The sequence below is a fragment of the Cyprinodon tularosa genome, unplaced genomic scaffold (assembly GCF_016077235.1).
Source record: "Cyprinodon tularosa strain WSP-4 unplaced genomic scaffold, ASM1607723v1 ctg273, whole genome shotgun sequence".
Lineage (NCBI taxonomy): Eukaryota > Metazoa > Chordata > Actinopteri > Cyprinodontiformes > Cyprinodontidae > Cyprinodon > Cyprinodon tularosa.
In genome coordinates this window covers 39,715-64,731 of record NW_024038978.1, presented here as the reverse complement: position 1 = coordinate 64,731, position 25,017 = coordinate 39,715, and the positions used below count along the sequence as shown (strand labels likewise).

At 36.8% G+C, this 25,017-nt stretch overlaps 1 protein-coding gene across 1 annotated transcript; it reads left to right on the top strand.

Annotated features, from left to right (window-relative positions):
* Window positions 1–1,594: 1,594 nt before the first annotated feature.
* Window positions 1,595–24,479, top strand: chrna4b (cholinergic receptor, nicotinic, alpha 4b). Its single transcript, XM_038289864.1, has 6 exons — window positions 1,595–1,988; window positions 11,556–11,707; window positions 13,994–14,038; window positions 14,109–14,218; window positions 18,286–19,714; window positions 23,875–24,479. The coding sequence occupies exons 1-6, from the start codon at window positions 1,937–1,939 to the stop codon at window positions 23,998–24,000; spliced, it is 1,914 nt and encodes a 637-aa protein (XP_038145792.1). The 5' UTR covers window positions 1,595–1,936; the 3' UTR covers window positions 24,001–24,479.
* Window positions 24,480–25,017: the final 538 nt, after the last annotated feature.

The following is a 25,017-nucleotide window of genomic DNA, read 5'->3' as shown; positions in this document are numbered from 1 at the left end:
TCTATTCCAAAAGCAAAGAACAGATGCTTTGTCTCCTCTGAGGAATGTTTATATTAGGGTGGAAGATAAGCTAATGTGTCAACCAACAGGCTATATTGGCCTATTTGTGCTCCCTGCCCTTTTGCAGAGAGGGAGATTTCCTTCTCCTGCCCCCTTCTGCAGCTATTCTGTCCCTCTTACAATTTCCCACAAGACTAAACTGAATACGCAGCAATCATCTCGGATGGAGGAAACATATCTCTACATCTGACCCCTAAACATTCTGTTCCAATTTGTTGGTCAAATTAAGTCATTGATAAAAACAATGCAAAAAAAATACTGTTAAATGTGTCCTTTGCGCTCTGAAACAAAATTATTTCTGCAAGCACACAGTGCATTACTGTAAAAGGGAGCAGATCTGACAGAAATACCTATAACAGCAGGAAAAAACTTGTCCGGAACTCCTTTCTTTCTCTCAATCATGTAGTTAGAAAAACACAGTCACTTAAAAGCAGTCTCCGTGATAGAGGAGTCAAGGTTTCCTTTTATGTTGGTGACTTCCTTCACATCATCAAAACACGGCTTGTTTCTGTAGCTGGGGAAATGTTAAAAGAGATAGTGCAATGAAAGTAAACATATACTAGAGGATAGAGATGGCCAGCCTTGGTGCTGAACTCTGCTGACGTGCAAAAGGTCTGAGGGGAACGGGGAGGCTGCAAAAAAAGAGAAATGTTATGCACATGGGTTTGTGTGTGTGCGTGTGTGTGTGTGTGTGTGTGTGTGTGTGTACCTGTCTAGCCCTCAGAATGAGGGCCATTTTTCCAATTTCACCATCAAATTGAGGACCAGTTGTTGCAAAGCGAAATTTTGTCGGTCCTCACATGCTATTTTGCTACAGGTTAGGTTTAGGGCTAAGGTGTCAATTGGGTTAGGGTTAGGGTTAGGGTGAGGTGTGCATTGGTAATGGTTAGATTTAGGGTTAGTTCAGGTTAAGGCATAGAAAGGGTTGAAAATGAAATCAATGGAAGTCAATGGGAGTCAACGCATGGTCCTCCCTACGATGGCGGAACAAGTATGTATGCGTGTGTGTGTATGTGTGTGAGCTTTAAAGATAGCATGGTGGAAAAAATGACAGCAGGTGAGGGTCAGGGCAGGGTTAAGGTAGAGGAGGGGTAGGGAGTAGAGATGATTTCCCGCTGGGAATTAAAGAAAAAACTCTGAAGAGTACAAGTACTATGACTCACTTGCACTTTTTTGCTACACTGGACATTGACAGGGAGCGAACAGCACACACCGTAAGGCTCCTTACATACAGAAAAAATCCATGCCTGTGTATTCTGCAGATACTCATTAGAGGTTTTCAGTTTGGTTTGTTTTTCCCTCACATGAATGCAGTGACTGTCTAAAAAAGTTTGCTATTTTGAATTGAAAAAGCAAAGAATTCAAAGAAAAGAGAATAAGTGGAAGGGAGAGAGAATGCGAAGCATGGATGTGCTGTTCTATTGGTAAAAAGAGAGAGACAGAGAGCGAGAGAGAGCGAGATGAGAGAAAGAGAGAGAGACGAGTTGAGGAGGCGGGAGATGGGAAGTGAGGGAGAGATAGAGGGTGGGGAAGAGAAGGATCAGCTACACTTGGTTAAGGAACTGAGCGAATGAGGAGGGACTATTAAGAGTTGGATTAGAGGGGCTACTTTTTATGATTTAGCTCCTTTAACCTGCTGCAAAATTTAAAATCAACTGTAAAGATGAGCATGTTGAACCTGCAGGATAACTGGACAGTCAGCTCACTGACATGAGAATCATAGCTATCTGGCTGTTTAAGCTGCTCTAAAAAGAGCTGCTGCTACATGAGGGAGTTAGTAATGTTGGTCACTTCTACGATGACTGAACTGCAGGACTAAAATCCAGAAGGAGTTGAGGGAAGTTCATCCATAGGGTCGGAAACTGCTGAAGCCAAAATGGAAATTCATACATCCCTCTGTTTGGTTTTAATTGCTATAACTTCAAGAGGTAAGTTTAATTAATTCCCTCCATTGCATCATATCTGATTTCCTTTGACAATATAAATAACTGTCTGAATGGGCTTAACAAGAATTTTTTGCATAGCATCACATAATAATATTTATAGTGCAGCATGTCAGTGTATCATATTTTATTATATATAAGTTTATTGAATCACGTCATATTTTCTTCTATTATATTGCATTAAAACTCTTTCTGTTGCCTTTTATCATATAAGAATCACTTTACATCATGAAACATATCATGTCATATTTTATTGTGTTGCCTCTTATCTCATTGTATCACATTGTATTGCCATGTCATACTAAATGTTCTGTATAACAATATATAAAAAAATTCACAATGTATCCCAATATATATCACATACATTTATTAGGTTGTATAACATTGCATCATAATGTAGTACTTAATATCACAAGTAAATAAAAAAAAAAAAAAACTATTGTTTACTATTAATATTAACTATTATAATTAATATTAACTATTAATTATTGCTTTTGCTGCCAAGGTGAGAGGTTTTGTCCCCTGCATGGGGGTGGGGGGTTTAAATGATAGTGTGAATGAATCAAATCTATCGCTGAATTGCAGGTTTTGGAGAGCTAAAACTTGAGTCCAAAACCCTCTGTTTGTTTTTTCTTTCTTAACATAAATGGCTACCTTCACACCCCTTTCAAACCACCTGTCTTCTTTGTCCAAAATGTGAACATTCTGGTCCTCAAATGAGTGTTACTTGACCTTAAGGTGGAATAGGACAGCAGAGTCCTGCCCAGAGGAGGTAGGACTTGGAAACCAAGTCCAGTGGATTGTTTTTTTTTTTACTTTTATGGAATGACTATGACCCGGATGACTGAGAATCCTGACCAGCATATCTCAAGTACACTGTATCAATAATAGACATGTTTAACAATTTTAAACAATTTTCACAACATACAGCATTCTATTATACCACTTTTAATTTTAGTGTATTACATCACCTCATATCATATTGTTTGTATAATAGAAAAGCATTACATTGTATCAAAGCATGTAATATTATAAAATTTTTCTTTATATCATATCGGATGAGCATTATATCAGTTGTGTCGTATAACACTAAAATGTTTTATATAATATCCTAACACACTGTATTCATATCATGCCACAGTTACATTGTACCATATATATTACAAAAATGAAATGAAAAGTATCATAATGTAGTTCTTTGTATTACATTGTACTGCATAATGCCAGATTGTATTGCATTGCATCAGTCTGTATGCTTTCATATCCCATTTTGGTTTGACACGAAACATTCTATCGCAACACATAATACAACACCTTAACACTTTTTGGTACAATAAATTGTATTGTATCCAAATATTATATCAGAATTTAAAACCATTGTATGAAATTGTAAAAAAAAAAAAATCAAATAGTATTATATCACACAGCTTTATATTATACTGGATTGTTGTTCTTTTGTCATGTTTTGTATGTACAGAACAGGACCAGAATGCAGATATAAACTTGGCATGAGTATGGTGGAGCTTTAATAATAGAAAGAGAAAACCTACAGAGCTTACACAAGGAGAACATGTCATGTTATACAGGCAGAGTAAAGGGATGAACCAGTCAGGGAGCTTATAAATTGTAGGAGTGGAGGATGACATTGGATCAGATGAGCTAATAAAGGGGATGAGGAACAGCTGGAAAAGGAACGTGTTGGGGAACTAAGGGAGGAGGACTAATTAGCCCAGAGTGAACTAAACTAGACACAAGGGAAACTACAAACTAGGGGTTAAAGGACTGACCTAAGGAATAACCTAAAATACACAGAACAATAAGTATATATTTGACTTAGGGTTGCCAAATGCCCCTTGAGAAATTGAATTGTTCCGTATTTAGAAATAGAAGGACCTTTCCCAAATTTAGTGGAAAAGAAATGCACTTTGTCCCATGTTACTGTGAGAGTAAAAAAATAGTCAGTAAAAAGCCAATGGAAAATGAAGAACAAGGGCACGTTAGATACAAAACTTATGGTAAACTTGTTCTCGGGCCCTGTCCTTCGTTGTGACCAATGAGCTGACAACATATATTACAGGGTAACGATCCAGAATACTCTCACCCCATTGGTCGAGCCAAGTGTTGCTCACAGAGAAGATAGCAGGAGAAAACAGAACTGCTTTACTCAGCTTTACTCTGCATCACTCAAAGACAAACAACTCTTCAACGCTGCAAGAGCTCAGAGGAAATACTAGTGGAAAAAGTAGGCTATCACCACATAATGAGGCATTTAGCTAATGATTTTTTTTTTTTTCAGTTTTACAATTGTAGCCTACAGTCATTGCATTTAAGGCACAAATATGTTTGCTGTTGCACCAAAAATGTGCACTATTTATTTATTATTTTATATTCATTTTTAGAGTTTGAAGTCAAGCAGGACAGGCTTATGTTTAAGATACTAATTTTATTCAGCAAAGTTTGTTATGTTCTATGACACTCTTTATGAGTGGCGGCCTAGTGGTAAGGGCATAGGGCTTTGAATCCTGAGGCTGTGAGTTCAATCCCCCTCTCCCACAGACTGCCACTCTGGCTCCCTGAGCAAGACCTTTAACCCCTCACTGCTAACTGGGTGCTGCACAATGGCAGCCCACTGCTCCCCAAGGGGATGGGTTAAATGCAGAGAATTAGTTTCGGTGCTCTGTACTTGTGACAGTGGAATGACAATAAAGATTAATTCTATTCTAAAGTGAATTGCTAGATAATAGTTTTTTTTTCCCATGTGTTCATTTCACTCACAAATATGCATCTAATTCAATGCCGATTTATGTCAAATAGTTAAAAAAAATATTTCACACACAAAGGGGGGCTAAAAAAAAATCACCACCCCAGGAGGGATAAAGACAATCGGGTCACATACTGTATTCCTAACACTGAACACTACGAAATAACCTGGTAACACCTAAAAAACAAATGATACAGAACTCAGAAGTGACAAAAACACTTTTGCCTAAAGTTACTTATCATATTTGATCATAAATTGTCCTTTATTATCCTACTGGGATCACACTGGCCTTACTAATAGATGAACAGTACATATTAATTCTCTAAAAACACCCATTTTCATTGGATTCCTGTAAAAACAGAAATGGAACTCTAATCACTGATTTCTTTAAGGTTGATTTCTAATGAGCATAACAATGCTTTTTGTATTTGATTTTTTAAGTTAATATATTTATTTTTGCCCCTAGTTTAATGTGGAAAAACAACAGATAAGTACCCGAGAAGGCAGCAGGACTTAAAACTAAAATAAACTTAAACTCCTCTTCTATTCTTAGTCATCTTTGTACATTCCAGACCCTGTCCAATTATCCACTGAGAGGGTAAGGATTTTATTGCCGAAGGCTAAATTCACAATATTATTCATAAGCTCTGACAAAAACACAACCTTGGGAACACATTTTTTTACAGCTTTTTTTTTTATTTTTTAAATAAGTTCATATATTGTCACTGAAGCTTTTTTCTTGCCTAACAGAAGCTTTTTGTGTTTTGATGTTGGTGCCATAATGATGTGAATGAACCCAGATTTACTGTACAGAATGTCACAGCAAACAAACCTTGATCAGAGTCACACATAGTAAGGGCACACGAGATGCTCTCCTATCCAGTCCTATTAGCTGCAAAACAGCTTTAGAGTCATCTGGGATGTCACTTCTGTAATAAAAACATGTCAGCCCACATTTCTCTGACTCCGCATGAATAAAGAAAAACAAAACAAAAGCATCAGCGTTTAATCAAAACATGCACAAACATTTCAAGGTTATCAGGTGTCTAGACGCACCAAATAGACTCAGGTTCAAACAGCAACAGAAGAGATGGGGCTGGGATGGAGGGCTGTGGTAAAGGCATATCAATTTAATAAGATATTGATCCAAATCCTTTCAAAATGGTGGAAGCCGGTGTTCAGTCAGCCAAAAGACAGTCCATCAGTTTTGATTGAGTGGGCAGCAGACGTGAGTGAGGAACTATGATGGCAACACCTGTATCACAATTTTGAGGAGCCAAGTTAAAACAGCAAGACATGTTTTTAGAAAATGTTCAAACAGGAGTGTTCTTTAAAGGAAGGCCAAAGCAAAAAGTATCTGAAATATATACCAGGAACTGTTTATCTGTTCACTTTCTCACATTTGTGTGTGTGTTTTTTTATTTTTTTCTCTTTAAATTAAAACTGACATGGCATTGTATTTATTCAAAACGATCTGTCCAAATAACATCTAATGCTGACGTTTTCAAATATTTTGCAAAGCTGTCTCCTCCAAAAAGTCAACATCTCAAAATTTTGGAGCTAAATCTCAAAAGCGTGATTCATACATGACAGGAAAAGCTACAAGCACACACACACACAGCTCTATTCACGCAAGCACAAAAAATTTCACGCACACAGGACAAGCTCCACACACACACACACATGATTCATGCAAGCATACAAGATTCATACATGCACAGCACATGATTCGCCAAAGTATTTCTAATCAATAAACATTTATAATTTAAATGACAAAGTACCAGTGGTTTTTAAACCTACTGAATTTGTGTGTGGTTTTTTGAGACTCTCCTAACGTACCCCAATACACAAATCCATTTTTTTTTTATACAGGGGATGGTTTGCAACCAATCACAGAGTTCCCTTGCATAAGCCAATCACAAGAAAGTTATCCACATGGGATAACTATTTGCTCCGGTCCAGTGTTCTGTCAACTCAGCATACTTAGTAATATGTATTACATAGAGTTTCCTCTGTCTCCACTCTCCTTACATCCAATCACGCTGTTTTATTTTGTGATTTAGTAAGGTTTTTGTCATAGTTTGTGCATAAAATAACAGCAACAATAAAATCGTTCTCTAGGTTCGTTAGGTTTAAAAACAAAGATTGCATGTCTGTTAGATGAGTATCCTATTAAAGAATGATCGTCATTTTTTCACACAGAGTTAAATATTTATAGGGAGAGGATTCTAAAACCCAGTTGATATGAGATTCATTTGTTTTTAGTTTTTCAATATTATATTATATTCTAATATATTTTCAGATTGCACATAAATTGATTAAATCCGCAGGGGGAAAGGAATTAATTTAGGGTTAGGATTAGGATTCACTCTGTGATAACCTACTGAGCCTACTGGTAGAAAGAAACTAAAAACATTTATATATGCATTTTTCTATAGTACAATGTCTCAGGTGAGCTTCATGATGACTTTGTTCCATGTCCACTATTTACACTGTCAAACAAAGACTTGATCTGTAGTTCTGGAACAGCTGTCCATCATGCCACAGCACCACAAATCCTGTAGGAATTACTGGAGAGACTAAAATGGTTTCAGTTTGCAGCAAAGGGTAAAAAAGCACGGATGATGCAGTGAGTGGGAATGAGGGGGTCCCTGTTGACAGCACATTTCAGAGTGGGCACTAAGCAATAAACTCAATGAATTGCTTGCAGACCACTTTAACATGTTGTCCTTGTGTAGAGGGATATATCTAGGGGGAGAAAATCTGGAAAGCTCTATGTTGCTCTCTATTTAGGAATAAAGGAACTTTGATCTACTATAACCCTCCCTAGCATGAAATATGTAATCACAACCAACAAACCACTGAAGGCAAAAATCAATTTCCTTCACTGATTTTCTCTGGAGAGGTAAACATCCAGAAGGTCAACCATTGCTTACCTATGCTAGACTATCTTTATGGTGACAAGATGGAAGCTCACTCCTCTAATGGGCATATAGCAGCCTTTTTAAACTTGGCCAAAAAGCCCCTAAGAGATTAACCCTGAAAAAAAAACAACCCATAGCATTTAGCCACAAAAAAGTGAAGGTGACAATTTTACTAACAAACTGTATCTAATTTTTATAACTATCAAAAATTTGTTAGTTTACTTAATATTCTGTATTTCGATAGTATAGTATATAGTATTTACCATAGTATATAGTTCAATTCAATTCAATTCAGTTTATTTATATAGCGCCAAATTCACAACACATGTCATCTCAAGGCACTTTACAGTTCAACCAGATCATACAGTCAAATTGATACAAAGTTTTCTATCTAAGGAAAACCAGTTGATTGCATTGACTCATTGACTCAAATACAATCCCCCACACTAAGCATGCTTGTAGCGACAGTGGAGAGGAAAAACTCCCTTTTAACAGGAAGAAACCTCCAGCAGAACCAGGCTCAGTGTGAGCGGCCATCTGCCGAGGCCGACTGGGGTTCAAGGAGACAGAAGCAGAGATACAAAAAGCAGCTGCAAAAGGCGGCCCCGTCCAGGAAACACGCAGCCAGGCAGACGAGCTCCAAGGCAGCTCCCATGCCAGAGGACGAAGAGAGCACATCCACTCAGTCACGGTCAGAGAAACAGGACCACACTGGAAAACAGGCCGATCTCCAACATCTATAAACAAGGGTGTTGATAGAAGCAGCGCAGCTGATGTTTCTTTCCAGGATGAAGTCACAGCCAAACAGGAACAGACGAGGCAAAGCTACTCTGAGGAAAAGCAGAGAGAGCAGAAGGTTAGAGATTGAACTAACAGATTCTGCAGAATAGGAGAACAGAGAGAGAATGAAGCAGAATGATGAAATGGGGGTCCCTATGTCCTCCAAAAGTCTAAGCCTATAGCAGCATAACTATAGAGATAGCTCAGGATAACCTGAGCCACCCTAACTATAAGCTTTATCAAAAAGGAAAGTTTTAAGCCTAGCCTTAAAAGTAGACAGGGTGTCTGCCTCACGGACTAAAACTGGTAGTTGGTTCCACAGGAGAGGAGCCTGATAACTAAAAGATCTGCCTCCCATTCTACTTTTAGAAATTCTAGGAACCATTAGTAAACCTGCAGATTGAGAGCGAAGTGCTCTGTTAGGAACATAAGGAACAATCAGATCTCTGATATAAGATGGAGCTTGGCCATTTAAGGCTTTATATGTGAGAAGGAGGATTTTAAATTCTATTCTTGATTTAACAGGAAGCCAATGAAGAGAAGCCAGGATAGGCGAGATATGATCTCTCTTTTTAATTTTCATTAGAACTCTGGCTGCAGCATTTTGGATCAGCTGAAGGCTTTTAACTACAGTTTGTGGACTTCCTGATAGTAAAGAATTACAATAGTCCAGCCTTGAAGTAACAAATGCATGGACTAGTTTCTCAGCATCACCCCTGGACAGGATATTTCTAATTTTTGCAATGTTCCTCAGATGAAAGAAGGAAATTCTAGAAACTTCTTTGATGTGGAATTTAAATGACAGGTCCTGATCAAAAATAACACCAAGATTTTTTACTTTATTATCTGAAATCAGTTTAATCCCATCCAAATGAAGTGACTGGCTAATCAGTTTCTTTTTCAGAGACTCTGGTCCAAAGACTATAACTTCTGTTTTGTCTGCATTCAGGAGCAGAAAGTTAAGAGTCATCCAGGTTTTTATGTCTTCAAGACATGCCTGTAATCTATGTAATGGGTTAGCTTCATCTGGATTTATAGACAGATATAGCTGGGTATCATCAGCGTAACATATAGTATAATACCAGTATAATATAGTATAATATAGTATATACCATAAGCACTAAAAAAAATATTAACAGTTTGCTTGTAAGATGAAAAACCCATTTTCCCATCAACATTCTCTATGAATTTCTCTTGGCATAGTTTAACTTCACCTGGTTTAAGTCTGTACAAAATCTTTTTTAAGAAACCTTTTGCTCTCTGATTGATAATTGATTCATAAAAAAAAAAAAAAAGATAATCAGATAATCAACTAGCACAATAATTGTTAGTTGCTAATTGTTAGTTCCTTTATTGTTACAAACGGTGCCACCATACATGTATTTTCTTGAATCTTCAACAGTTATTAAAAGTTCTTACGCTATAGATCTGCACAACTGGTCTGAATCATAACAGTGGTGGTAGATGCAGTACAAAAATTGCTGACTTTTTCAAAAAGAAAAAAGAAATTAGAATTGTGATTATTTAAATAAATTAAGATTTAAGAAATTAAAACTTAAATAATTGTTAATTGAAATTCATTTCAAACATTAAACTATTGGATTGGATTGAACAGCCAGTAGATGTAACCATTATAACTTCTTTAATTTAATACAGTTGTGCAGTTGTTCTTACGTGATCATGGATATTAATACTGATTGAAATGTTTACATATATTCAATAATGTAATTTATCATTCTAATAAAAAAATCATCCCCTACAATATATGTTTTTAAATAATTTGATTAACAGCTATCAGCTTTTAATGATTATAATTGACAGTTTAATATTATCAGTTAACAACTGGTAACTTCATTATTAAATGATTTGCTTGAATTGCATTTAAAAAAAACATCATTTCCTGCGGTGTATCAAGAGTGTGATTGAACGAAATAATGTATTTTTAGCCAAAAAGGTTAAAAAATAAATAAATTAATGTGTTCATGCATAAATGTGGAAAGTTACCCAACTAATTCTGGGTAACTTGCAATTTTAATTTGAGATGACGCAAAAAAAAAATAAACGAGATTTTTCAAGTAAACTGGCTCCAGATACTGTGGACCTCAAAATTATTCTTGTTCCAACACAAAAATGATCAGAAAGCACACAGCGAAGGAGCTGGCAGTTAATGCCTTTCTTTCCCTAATCTGAATCAAGAATTAAATTGTATTTAACTCACTGTATATTGTTAAAATGGTCTTTTGATACTGGCCATTCAAAGAAAAATTGGAGAAATATACTCAAGAACAAGCTTAGCATGTTTATAGAGACATATCCAAGGCCCTTGCCAGAGTTCTTCAAAAAATAAGCCACAGTTAGGAATTATTGAAAATTTAATTGACAAGTTTTTGACATCTATGACGCATGTTTTTCTAATAGGTTGTTTGATCTAGATCTTTTAGAAAACCATATAGTCAGATAGTTTTTAAGTTATATCTTTAAAGTCACCAAAAGTGAGTAAAGTAAAGGAATGTAAATACATTTTTAGCAAAGTAGGCTTTCCTTCCTTTATCATCTCTCTGAGTTTCAACTCAAGTTATATTGTATCAGTTCAAATAAAAAAAGACAAGACATTGAAAAATTTACTTTGTGGAGACATAATGAAATATCAGTGATGGCCGCCACAAAAATCAAATAACTTCCAATGAAATGAAATGGGGGTGGAAGAAGGGGGCATCATGAGATGTCTCGACTTCAGTTCAGATTTATCCTCCTGCTTTTCCTTTTCCAGCCGCTCTGCTGCCCGCCTCCCTTTGTCTCATCTCTCAGTTACTGTCTTGTGTAACCATATGCCACCTGTATAATAGAGGTCACCCCACATTCACATTACACTCTGTATTCTTTGATAGAGCCGCATCAGCTGAATTTAAAGGATGGATGTACTATAAATGGAAGCAATATGTATTTGAGTCAATGTGAGATAAGTCTATTTCAAGCACAGACATAAAACAGCAAGACAAAGCAACATTTTCCAAAAACCTATACATGTATGGTAATGAAACTGAATATCTCCTTATTAATGTCTAATGTGTTTTTCTCTTCTCTTAGTGTGTTCTCAAGTTGGACCTCGGGCCCATGCTGAAGAGAGGCTACTTCAGAATTTGTTTGCGCATTACAATAAGCTCTCCCGGCCTGTGCAAAACACTTCAGACACAGTGCTGGTCCACTTTGGGCTTTCTATTGCCCAGCTAATTGATGTGGTGAGTAAAACCTCACATCCTACTTAGGGTTCATTAGCAAACAGTCAGAAAGGTTATAATTAAAGTTCCTTTAAATCTTTATTTTTTACATTCTAACTAGACATTCTTTGCATTATGATTTAAATTTTCATTCTGACTTTATTCAACTATCTTCACTGTGTTTTATGTGATAGGCTAATACCAGTGCTGAATTGGGAAGTGGAGAAAAAAAAGAACACCAGGATTTTTTTTATATTAAACCTAAATGAATGCAAGATTTATGAATGCATGCATAAATGCATGGATTTTTATTCCCCTCCCCCAATTTAGTTCTTTGTACAGCCACATTTTGCTTCAATTACATTTGCCTCTTGGGTATTTTAGTCTTGCCACTCTTTCACAATCTAGACTTTGAATTTTTTGCGCTAACATAAATATGCTTTAATCTAAACCGTTCCCTTGAAGCGATAGCTGTGTCTTCAGAGTAATTTCTCAGATTAGCTTCCCTACAACTTTAAAATGAACGTATTGAACTTGTTAGGTCCCCTACTTTACAATATGAGAAAGATTTTTTTGTGGAGCTAATAACTGTCCTACAGTATAGACAAATTGTTTCACTGCAGCTGTGGAGCTCTTCAGCTCCTCCAAAGTCACCATAGGCCTCTTCGCTGCATCTCTAATAAAAAAAAAGAGCCTGTCAACTTCAATAGCTGTCCCCGTGGGTAACAGTATGCTATAGTCTTTATTCAAAGATAACAATGAACCGAAATGTGCCCCATGTTTAAACATTTCTTTCAAGATGTTAAAAGCTTTCCAACACTTCCTGTTTCTTGCTTTCCATGAATCTACCTGTTCACTGATGTTTTCCATAGAGGTCTTCACAAAACAGCTGAATTTATACTGAGATCAAGTTACCAGCAGATGAACTCTGAAAGTAACTTGTTGCACTGGTTTTTATTTGGGGGTGTAAAAAATACTTTACATCCTTCCACCCCATTAGTAATGTTGCACCAATACCAGTATTGGGGGTCCCGATCCAACACTGAAATGGTGGTATTGATATCGCCAAGTACCAACAAATAGGGCACTGATACCATTTTGAGAGCCAACAATTTATTCAACTATTGTCACCCATTCCAGGTAGGCAATAAAAAGTTATTCTGGATTCACTTTGTATTAGTCTTTTTCCTGCTTCACAAAGGTAGGCAGCAGCTTGACAAAGCCATGATGGTAATTATTTTACATCCAAGTAGTATGCAGTTCTTCATATGTACACGCACACATCAATTTCAGATGTACAGATGGTATCTTAATGGTATCACTATCAGCCAATCCTGCACAGCCAGGTATCGAGTATAAGTATCGGGGCCAAAACATGGCATTGGTGCAACACTACCTATTAGTACTCTGCCTTGGTCTATCATAATAAATAAAGGAAACCTTAGGAAACATAGAGGTCTTGGGCTGTAACTTAACTGTCTAGAAACTTTAAATAAATTCATGAATTGTCACATTGGCTCAATTGTACTATTCAGCTGTACTGTTAACACATTTCAGAACTCCATCACTACTCAACAGATCGGCGTTGTCTGTAAATGGGGGGTTTATGGTTTGTCATTATGTTCTTGTGCAGCATTAATGTGTGTTTTCCATCCTGCTCCCTCGGTTTATCTAGATTCATTATGGCTGGCTCAAACCTTCATCAAGCATGTAAACACATTTTGAAAAAGATTGCTTATCAGAGGAAATGAAACCCCAACAAAAGAGATTCTATTATTTTCCCTCAAATTAAATTCAATCATCAGATATGCAAACACATGCAGAACACATTCAGAGCTGTCATCCAAACAGATATCCAGAAATATAAAATCTTACCAGAACATCTTTATTCATGCTTTTCCTCATGGTTTCCAACAGATGCAGGTTTGTTTTCAATAGGAATGAAGCATCCTCTCAAACTTAGCTGAAGAAGCTTATAGATTATGCAGCTAGCCTCACTTTTGGAAAAAAGATTACAATTTGTTTTGACATTCAGTTAGGTGACAGTGTTTCCTCCAAATGCTTGGTTATGAGTGTCAACTCCAGCTGAAGTTGTCTTTTCCTGTGGACTCTATCTGCCGACTGCCTTGTCTTAGATGCTGTTAAGGAAAGCCTAGAGGGAGCAGCTTGCAGAAAACTAACGGGGTGTTTTTTACAGGAAGCTGATATTTTTTTTATTGTTGGTGTGTTATATAGTAGACTTCTACATCTGCAGGTTGATGTGTTTATTTGGGAGGAAGTTTTAACATTTGCTTTTCCATCTGTTAGGATGAGAAGAATCAGATGATGACAACAAACGTCTGGGTTAAGCAGGTATGCGTATTCTATCAGGTATTCTGATAAAGAGCTACAGTACATGATGATAACTTATATTTTACTGCAGGAATGGAATGATTACAAACTCCGCTGGAACCCAGAGGAATATGAAAATGTCACCTCTATACGTATTCCCTCTGAGATCATCTGGAGACCTGATATTGTCCTTTATAACAAGTAAGAATCTGTTTTAATAAGTTAGGTTACATTTCTTCTCTTAAAGCACTCCAACAGATGGCGTAGGTGAAGGGAAAAGATGATGAACCTGTTTCTTTGTCTTGTGCTCATTTCATAAAGTAATAATCTGGATGAAAACGTTAACTGGGTCAGCCTTAATGGAAAAGCTAATGAAGAAATTTCCAAATCACAGAAAGTAATACATGCAGTTAGGAGTAATGATAAAATGTAACTGGCTCAGTCTGAAGGGGCAGTGGATATTATTTTGCAGTGAGATTGCTGTAAAACGTGTTTTGGCCCAAAATCAGAGAGGTTAAAAACATTTGAAAAGCTGCATTAGAAACAAAAGTTGGAGTTGGCATAAGGCATGATGACCAGATTATTTTTAAACAGATTCATTTTATAACATGCTGACTCTATTTTAGTAGGAATATAAAGCTATAACTTTGTTTCACTTAATAAAGAACAAGCACATTTTAACCTAAAATGCAGCAAAGCACAATCTTTGTTGTTTTAATGGTACTTTTTTTTGTCACTGGGCATAATTTTCCTTCATACATACCATATATGCAATAATACATGGTTTCATATGCTTTATATTTAAAAAAGTGATTTTAAGTTTTCTTCTAATAGTTTTTTTCGTTTTTATGTATTTATTTAACTCTACTTCTGGTCTTTTAAAACCAAAGGAATATACGGATAACTTTGAATTATGGTATCTCTGATTTGCATCAGTTAAAAGAGTGAATAGTTTCTCAATACTTAAGTAGCTTTTCACTAAATCCTATTTTTTTCTCCGACTTGAGGAATTTCTCTTCTCTTCAAGGAGAAATATGTTGCCATAGTGCTACTTTTACTTGAGAATAATCTTTTTTTGTTACTTTAACCGTCTCTGCACAGATCTACACATTAAAGGTTCCATATCTTGATTTTTAAGCATTTAAAAAACCACAAAAAACTACATTAGGTTATTAATTTGTTATAAAAACATAATTTTCTTCTGACCCCAAAGAAAAACAATTGCCTTTTAAGCAACGTCACCTCTCTGTGTATTTCGTATTTCATGTCGTCACCATATCATACTTCTACGAAAGGCTGAACAAAATCTAAGAACGAGGCCAGAAAACAGATTTTCAGGAGTGTGTTAACATTGTGGGCACAGGGCAGTTAAGGCAAATGTTTACTGAAGGGAGCCTCATTCTATGTAGACACCTTCAAACTGCTCACTTTCCACAGGTGAGGGAGGGGCTGCTGCTCAGACAGCAAAACCTTTTACTCAAAGATGCATTAATGAAACTAAATACCACTTTGTGCATGATTCTGATAAAGGGATAGAATTATAAGATAGTAGAATAGTATTATAATTTAAAAGCTCAAATAAGTGGATTTTACATGATATAGACCAGTGGTCACCACCGTGGGGCCTGAGGACACCAAGGGGCCCTCAAGGACCTTGTGAGGTGACCTCTGCACAGCACAACTCACTATTGGGCAAAGTTTCAACTTTGATTTTATTCTTTTGCACTTCAGTTTTAATCACACGTGCATTTATAGAGGCCTCAAAATGACAATAACCCAAAGACATTTAGAAAGTAAAAGAAATATTAAAAAATATGTTGTTTATGCATGAAGTTTAGGTGGAATACAAACTCCTCGAGTTCATAGGTCAGTACTGGCAGCTCTCCTTAAGGTTCAGAACCCATGAAGGACCTATAAGCCTTTTAAAGCTCGCTGAGCCCTTATATAGACTCTTTAAAGAACAGGATTATCTGATACAAACTTCAGTGCAAATGCTTTGTTGAAATCAGAATCTGCAGTTGAAATTGACATTTTGTCCTCTCTATCTGGGATTAAGCCTTCCAAAATGCCTTCTGTTTTGAGATCAGGTAGAATTACCAAAATCAAAGAATTTGTCTTCTTCTGTAAATCAGAACATAGTGTACATCAATATCACTATTTGTAGATAGTTTCTAAATAGCGTCAATGATGATATCATGTTAGAAGTTCAGTAAGAAATGTTCAGTTAGACTTCTGAACCTGTTCACAGGTATATTGGTGCACTGTCTATGAGCAAGGTATTTAGAATATTTTTTTTTACGAAAGTTTAAAATTTATATTTTAAATATTCTAAATTATCATTCAGTACATTTTTATTTATTATAAACTTTTTCAGTTTTGTGTTATTTGAATGACTGATGTGAATTTATAATTTTCTTTTATGACATAAGAATGGGCATTTTTAAAACATTGGTTGCAGCTGCAGTCTTAAAGGTATAATGGATGCTCTTTTCAGGGTAGATCATCAAAATAAGTGGTCTTCCTAATTGTCAATCATTCTGGTGATGTGTCTATGCAAGGCCGTCCTATGTGCTCGTCCCCATTTTCACTTACAGGTGGTGAGTCTGACATAGTGGAAAAATTGCAAATCTTCTTTTGGAAAGTAAGCTTGTATGAGCGATTCAAACAGCAACTTTTAAACAGAGCGTGCACGAGGAGAAATGGACTCGCATGCGTTTAATAAGCATTTCCTCTTGGGAGTTGGTAAGGGGTTGTCTTTTAAAAAAATAACAAAAATCCTCCATTATACCTTTAAGCGTTACATTATGGGCCCACGTCTTGCATCAAGATTGGTCCAGTCTGCTTTGAACTGGAGAGTATTGAGTCTTACACGAACAACTACCCTTGTAAAGGCTGATTTATACTCAGAAACCAGGTCGTCTGCGAGTGTTGCAGTGAACTTAAATGTGGCCCCTTCTTCTGCAGACACTCTGGTGCACCTCTCCCAAAATGTAGGTGACCGGCGACCGCCGACAGTGCCGCACACAGGAGGCCTCTGATTGGTCAAATCTATATCTGCTCTACACTAAGCGTTTTTCCTGTTTGTTACCTTACCGGCTAGATTTGTTTGTATGCCCGCCATTGTTGAAAACGACTCGTGAAGATAGACCAACTTGAAGAGCAAGGAGAGCGAGAATGCTGGGACCCTTTTTCCACCTGGGTCCCCGCTCTTTTCCGCCTTCGTGTCCCTCCATTATAGCACAAACTTTCCCCCACTTCCTCACCGCCTCGGCCGTATCTAGACCCACAGCTAGTTCGCAATTGTCCCTCTTGGGTTGTGGCATGGAATAAACTTAGCACAGACCATGCTTCAATATTGGGCATAAATCAAAAATATCTGCGAAATGCTCACTGCAACACACTGCTGCTGGAGTATAACTAAACCTTAAATCAGTCTGGCTGGCCAGGCTAGCGCTAATATGGGCAGCAATGATAATCATAGATTGAAAAGCCATCACCACCACAGACAATAAAATACAGATTACAGTTTGGCAATAAAAAACAGGACATGCGGACAATGCCGTTGGTAAATTTTAAATTAGAGCTATAAAGATGTGTTTGAACAAGACTGCTTATAAACCTTTGCAGTTAGATAAGTTCTGTTTAGAGGAATGATCCCTGTTAGTATTTTGCCACTCAGTGAAAAGATATAAGTAATCATTAATGACCTAAGCAGGGAAGATTTATTCCGATTTCATTTCAAACAGGATCTTTTCTTCAAGCTACAAAAGCTATTAAGGAAAGCATAATAAGATTATGGATGTCTTGTTGATCTCAGTCTACTGTATTTCAGATTCAGTATGTACTCAAATGATGTGGTGCTCAGGTGTGTGAGGGGAGATCTAAAATGAAATGAAAGCTTTAGTGTCCACAAAGAGATTAGCCAAATTAACTAGAGGGAGATGATTAAAAGAAAGGAGCTCTGAGCAGCTGTTGCTCAGAAAGATCAAAGGGAAAATCATAAAAATTGGCCTAAAAATAAACTTTTACAATCATTTGGTAATGACTTATCCATACTAGTTGAATATACTCGAATATTCTTACAAATAAAACCTTTAGCTATTCACGTTCGTTATATGTGTATCATAAAGAAATCAAGTATATTTATGAGACCTTACCCAACCATAAAATATGTAATTCCATTGATTTCACAAGCATTAAGTTAACAATAGAAAAAATGTAAACTAAACTCCCTACGTTTCCTTCTATTATGCCTCTCTCTTTTTTAGTGCCGATGGCGACTTTGCTGTAACTCACCTTACAAAAGCTCACCTGTTCTATGATGGTCACATCAAGTGGACGCCGCCTGCCATTTATAAGTCATCTTGCAGCATAGACGTGACTTTTTTTCCCTTCGACCAACAAAGCTGCAAGATGAAATTTGGTTCCTGGACCTACGATCGTGCCAAGATCGATCTGATCAGCATGGCAAGTGACGTTGACCAGATGGACTACTGGGAGAGTGGCGAGTGGGTCATTGTCAATGCAGTGGGCAAGTACAACACAAAAAAATACGAGTGTTGTGCAGAAATCTATGCGGACATCACTTACTACTTCATCATTCGGAGGCTTCCTTTATTCTACACCATAAACCTGATTATCCCCTGTCTGCTTATCTCCTGTTTGACGGTTCTTGTCTTCTATTTACCGTCCCAGTGTGGAGAGAAGATCACCTTATGTATATCAGTTCTACTGTCCCTAACAGTGTTTCTCCTGCTAATTACAGAGATTATACCATCCACATCCCTGGTGATCCCCCTGATTGGTGAATACCTCCTCTTCACCATGGTTTTTGTCACACTCTCCATCATAATCACAGTCTTTGTGTTAAATGTGCATCACAGGTCACCAAAGACTCATGGCATGCCTCAGTGGGTGCGTAGGGTTTTCTTGGATTTGGTGCCACGTTTTCTTTTCATGAAACGTCCACCGGGCACAGCGAAACAACACTGCAAGAAGCTGATTGAAATGATGCATCGCCCAACAGTGATTTCCACAACAAACAACTCACAGGCTTTTTGGGTCGGACTGGACACAGAGCTAAGACAGATGACACAGGCGGACAGTATGTTACCAAAAACTCCACATGACAGCCCTAGAATCCTTGTGTGCTCACCGTCTCCACCTTCTTCCCCTCAAGTTGACCGCAGTAAAGATCATCCATTGAGTGCTAACATTTTCCATAGATCCTCCTCTGCCAAATACTCTGTCCTCACAGAAAAGCATTCCCTACGTGGATACAACTCTGCAACCATGTGTGCCTCTCAGTTATCACTGCCTCCAACTCTGCCCCTGGGCTCACTTCACAACTTGTCTAGTGAACAGTCGAGTACTCTGGCTTTAAATGGCCGTTCCCAAAGTGCAGAGCAGATGTGCAACCAGCATGAGCAGGTTTCACCGAGATCTGAACATATTTGTCGCTCACAGAGCTTCAAATACCGCTGTTTCCACAATGATGGTGTTTTGGGGAGCCCCAGGCAGGTACAAGAAATGGTTTCTGAACAACACTTGACCAAAACGGCAACAGCAGTGTCCACCAAAGAAGCAAGCACCCAACAAGATACTCAGATTCCAGCAATATCCCCCGCTGTGCAACAAGCCATAGAGGGAGTTCAGTACATTGCAGATCATCTCAAGGCAGAGGATGCAGACTTTTCAGTAAGTCATAAGAATTTACTTTTCTCTTGTAACTTAAAGCGTTAGTGATAAAGCTGGAAGACATCATTGCAGAGAGTTTGTAACTTTCGATATTAAGGTGTTTGACCTAAGATGCATCAAGTAAATACTCACTTTTATTCCAAAGCTCCAGGTTTGTTTGTAATCCTAAAAGTGTTTCTGCACAGTGGATAGGGAAAATACATTTTGTTGTGTTTGCTAAAATATATATAAAAGAGCAAAGGACCAACACAGGCGAGTGAGGCCAGACAAAAGTCCATAACAAAGTATTTTATTTAACACACTAAAAACAAACCAAGGTAGACCTTTACTTACGACCTTAGAGAGTCATTATCCTTCAGTTTATCGTCACCTCTATGTCATTTTTTCTGCCAATTGCTCCTAAGGAGTCACCTTGTTGGTAGTTTTTAAAGATTTAACTTAAGAAATGGTAACAAAATACGTTCTTGTGACAACCTGCTAGAAAAAAGTGCTTATAGATTCTTTCTTAAATTGGTTCTTTGTTAAAAATTCTGTTCTCTGTCAAACCTCCCAAGTTTTAAGCTTTTTTATATTTGTTACACACTGAAAAGGTCAAAGAACTGCAGCCTAACAAACAAATTAGACACATCTTTGAAAATGGTAATTGGACTGAAAATGAGATAAAATAAATACATCCAGAAACCTTGAGGAATACATAATAGAACACACTTCACAAATTACCGAAAAATTGTTTTTCGAAGAAAATATACATTAAAATGTTGAAAGACATCTTTTGAAAGTACAAAAGTTCAGTCAGGCTGAGGACATCAAACTATCAAATTGATAGGAGCGTTTTCAATTTCCGTTTTTCTTTATAAGATTGTAAACTAATGTGTTGTCAAAGCAAAAGGCAGTCTGTGTTGATTTTCTGATCTGATATATGCCTGAGTAGAGATCTAAGAAAAATATCCTGTCTCCTAATACTAAAAAATGCCAAGCTTAACCTCTTTGTCAGCAAAGTTAAACATTTTCTACATCTTGATGATGGGCCAGTGTTCTGTTTGCTGCTGAAAACTCCTTTCTGCATGCCAGACCAATGCTACAAAACTGTCTATAAACAGGAGTCCTTAAAACATTCCTGATCAAACAGTCTATAAAAGAATCACTGCAGTCTCTATAGTCCACTTTATATTATGTCCGCCCTGTTTGCTTTATCAAGGCACTTCTTAGAAGCATATCCACTTATGAGAATACAGATGACTCAGAAAGCTTCTTCAAATTCTTTGGAGACTGACTGAAGCTGAATTAATTTAGTTGACACTCTAAAAGGCCATAATAGTTTTGTTATTAAATACCACACTAATATTTTTCACCTTCCTATCTAAGTTTGTTGACTGTAAACAATAAAAATTAACATAATAATTTCACAAGCTTATGATATACAGCAGGGGTAGTGGGGTCTGAATAAAGAAAATCATCAACCGGACATTTTTACAATCCATTACTTTAAACAGCATTTACAGTAACATGGAAATAAAATTAGGTTTTTATGCATCCATGTTATATATATTGACTTTTTAAATAAAAAAAGATATTTAAAAAATATAGAAAATGTTTCCATTTTAAAATCTAAAGTGTTTTTTGAAGCAGAGAACAACAATCGCTCAGTTTCTTGTATAGACAATTTCCCGATTTAAATATTTATAAAACAGCTGAACTGATAGTTTGTTTTGGTTTTTTTCTCTCTTTTTTTTCTTTCTTAATGAGAGCAGTGGGCTTTATTCTGCCCTGCAAGGCTTTAAACCTGGGTTTGAATAGAGACAAAGCCATTCTAAAGCACATATCAAGGTGCTCATTTTGAGCCTTAATCGATATTTATTTTTGATTATTTTCATGATGGAGAATCCTGCTTCACAGCAGTAGAACAGTAGTACAGCCAAACATACTAACAATGTGCAGGGTCTTCCTTGAGCACAACATTTCACTTTTCTTTCACCAGTTCACCATTGTTCTTCCAGCAGTCCACACTTTCTCTGCTCTCTTTTTCTCATCGTCTTCTCCTTCTTTCCCATCGCCCGGCTTGCCACAGGTTTGCCTGCTGTGTCTAAAAGTAGCAGCAGCAGCAACCCAGACTGACAGCAGCTCATTGGATCATTTGTATCACATGTAGCCTGGTCCCGGATGCTCCGCAGGGCTTTACATATTAACAGGAAAAGCGGCACAACTGAAGTTAGACACTATCGTCAGACAACATGCTGTAATTTATAAATGTTGGGTCCAATCAGTTTGGGTCCCGATTAGCCAGAAGGTGGGTTTGAAACGGATCCTATTCTGCTAATCTGTACCCTCTGCTATTCAAGATTCAACATGTTCAATCAGTTCATTTATGTTTTGTCAGCCGGTGATATTATATTAATGTTAACATAATTGGTGCCAATTACATGCTTGAAAACTCTAAGTTAATGTATTTCAGTGACTTAGCTGACAAAATAATATATTTTATACAGACTTATACTGAGACAGATGATTTCAAGGCTTTGCTTTTGTTTATTATTATGATTTTCAGCTTACAGCTAATCAAAACACAATATTTATGATTAGAACATTACATAAGACCAATTAGAAAAGGAAAGGCCATGAGGTAGAGGTGAGTTCTTGTAGTTTGAATGGAGTTCCCTACTGGTAAGAGAGGCAGGAATCCAAAAACCCAACACAAAAATGCAAACAAACCAGAACCATGGAGTCATCGAGGAAAACATGCACGAGGAGCCAAGGAAAGATGAGGAACCAGCACCGAGGAACTGCACAGGGAGAGTTTATAGGGGAGACTGAACAAAGACAGAACTAATGAGCTGATTAGGAACAGATGTAAAGAGAGGATTCTAGAAGGGAGCTAAGGAAAAGGAGACCAACACAAGAGGGCAACAAAGAAAAACCTAAGAACTCAAATATAGCCAGTAAACACAACAAAATAGGAATTAAACCAATAAAACTAGAAAACATTGATCAAAGTAAAACTGAATACTCAAAGGAAAACTTAACAGAACTAAGACCGTGACACTCACAGTCGGTTTTTTTCTACAGAGTTAAAAAAATATAGGCAAGGCAAGGCAAATTTATTTGTATAGCACAATTCAGTACAAAGACAATGCAAAGTGCTTTACATGATTAAAATACAGGAAGATAAAACAGAATCAAAGCAAGTAGGAAAAAATTAAAAATAAATAAAATAAAATAAAAAATGCAGATTAAAAACAGTTGGACTAAAAAAAATATGTTTCAGTTGAACTGTTTAACTAGAACAGTTGAAGGCAATCCTAAACAAATGAGTTTTTAGTCTTGATTTAAAGGAACTCAGGCTTTCCGCACTTTTATAGTTTTCTGGAAGTTTGTTCCAGATAAGTGGAGCATAGGAACTAAATGCTGCTTCTCCATGTTTAGTTCTGGTTCTAGGTATGCAGAGCAGGCTGGAGCCAGAAGACCTGAGTGGTCTGGAGGGTTGATACACTGACAGCAAGTCTGTGATGTATTTAGGTGCTAAGCCAGCTGAAGCTTCAACGAGTGTAACTGAATTATGTCATCTAGTTTGACAACAAGTCCTTTTCAGTCAACTCAACAGAGCACTTTAAGAACTTTTCCATTTCGTGGCTCAGAATAAGGGTCTTAAATAGAGACTCAAATGTCAAGTTTAATTTGTGACAGTGGCCTTTATATAGCCCTCTGTATAACTGAATTAAAATGTCCAGAAAAACATAAAATCATAAAATATAATTTGCTGACATTATTATTATTATAAAAAACCCACTATATTTGCAATTTGTGCTCACGTAAAGTAGTTATGTGTAAAGCCCCAATATAAAGGTAATTCTTGCTCCCTTTACAAAAACACTGAAAATCAGATAAAGGAAGAAAATATATCCGAAAATGAAATACTACATTACATTTGTGATCTAGAGTCACAGGAGGCCACTCATCAAATCAGCAGGGCACCTATAATTTCAACACGAATATTTCATTGGAAAGATTGAGTGACATTTAGAAGGAAGCAGCCTTGTGGTGAAAAATGCATCAGCAGTTGAAGAGAAATCAATCAGAGGGAGAAAACTGCCAGCACTTAAATAGAAGAGGGGTGTGGTGTGAAATTTGAAATGTCTGTCTGTGCCTTTTGCCCTTTCTGCCAGGTGAAGGAGGACTGGAAGTATGTGGCGATGGTCATTGACAGGATATTCCTCTGGATGTTTGTACTGGTTTGTATTCTGGGATCCGTTGGACTCTTTCTTCCTCCGTGGCTGGCTGGGATGATCTAGCTCTGCTTGGAGGAACATAAGAACTGACAGGAAGACAGGCTGTCACATATTGTAAAAATGGTTTATCGTTAAGGTTTTTACTTTCTGTTTAAAGGAACTCAATGTCTCGGTCTTTGCTCATATCCTTTGTTATCAAAAGGTTACCAGCAGAGAAACAAGATGAAATATCTATCAATGATCCCTGCGGGCACATAAATTCTTTATGAGGGCAAAAGGCCAACAACGAAAATACCCCTCAGTGCCACTTCATCTGGACAGCTCAAACTGTCACTTTCTGATGAAATAAGTGAAAAATAGACTTGACCCATTTTGAATTCCTGACAACCCCTGATTGCTATTTAAGGACCATATAAGGTGGGATACATGTTTGAGCAGTCTAACAATGGCAGTGTTACAGTGTCTGGGCAGTGTCACAGCTAACAATGAACTGATGTCTTGAAATATTCATGAGATTCCCATAAAGTCATGTTTTTGTGAAACTTGTCTGAGTTCTTTTTTGGGAGGGGATAATTTATGTGTCTGGCTTTTATGTAAACATGACTGCTAACCAAATGTAAAATGTAGTGTTTTCTCCATCTTTTAGGGTGTATATATATATATATATATATATATATATATATATATATATATATATATATATATATATATATATATATATATATATATATATATATATATATATATATATATATATATATATATATATATATCCCTCTATATGTATAATGATGCCATTTGACATAAGACCACTTTATAAATCCCACATGGGGAAATTCATTTGAGCAGTACAGGAGAAAAAACAAACAATAAATAAATTTTAAAAACGTTATACCATAAAATAAGATGATTAAAATGAGAAAAAGTGACAAGGAGTATGAGGACCGACAATTAGTAAAAATAAAAAAAACACAGAATGGTAGTAAAAAAACAAACACACAGCCAACCAACACAGAATTAAAAAAGTCTAATGGCTGTTGGTATAAAATAATCTGCATAGTGGTTTGTTTTTCAGCGAGG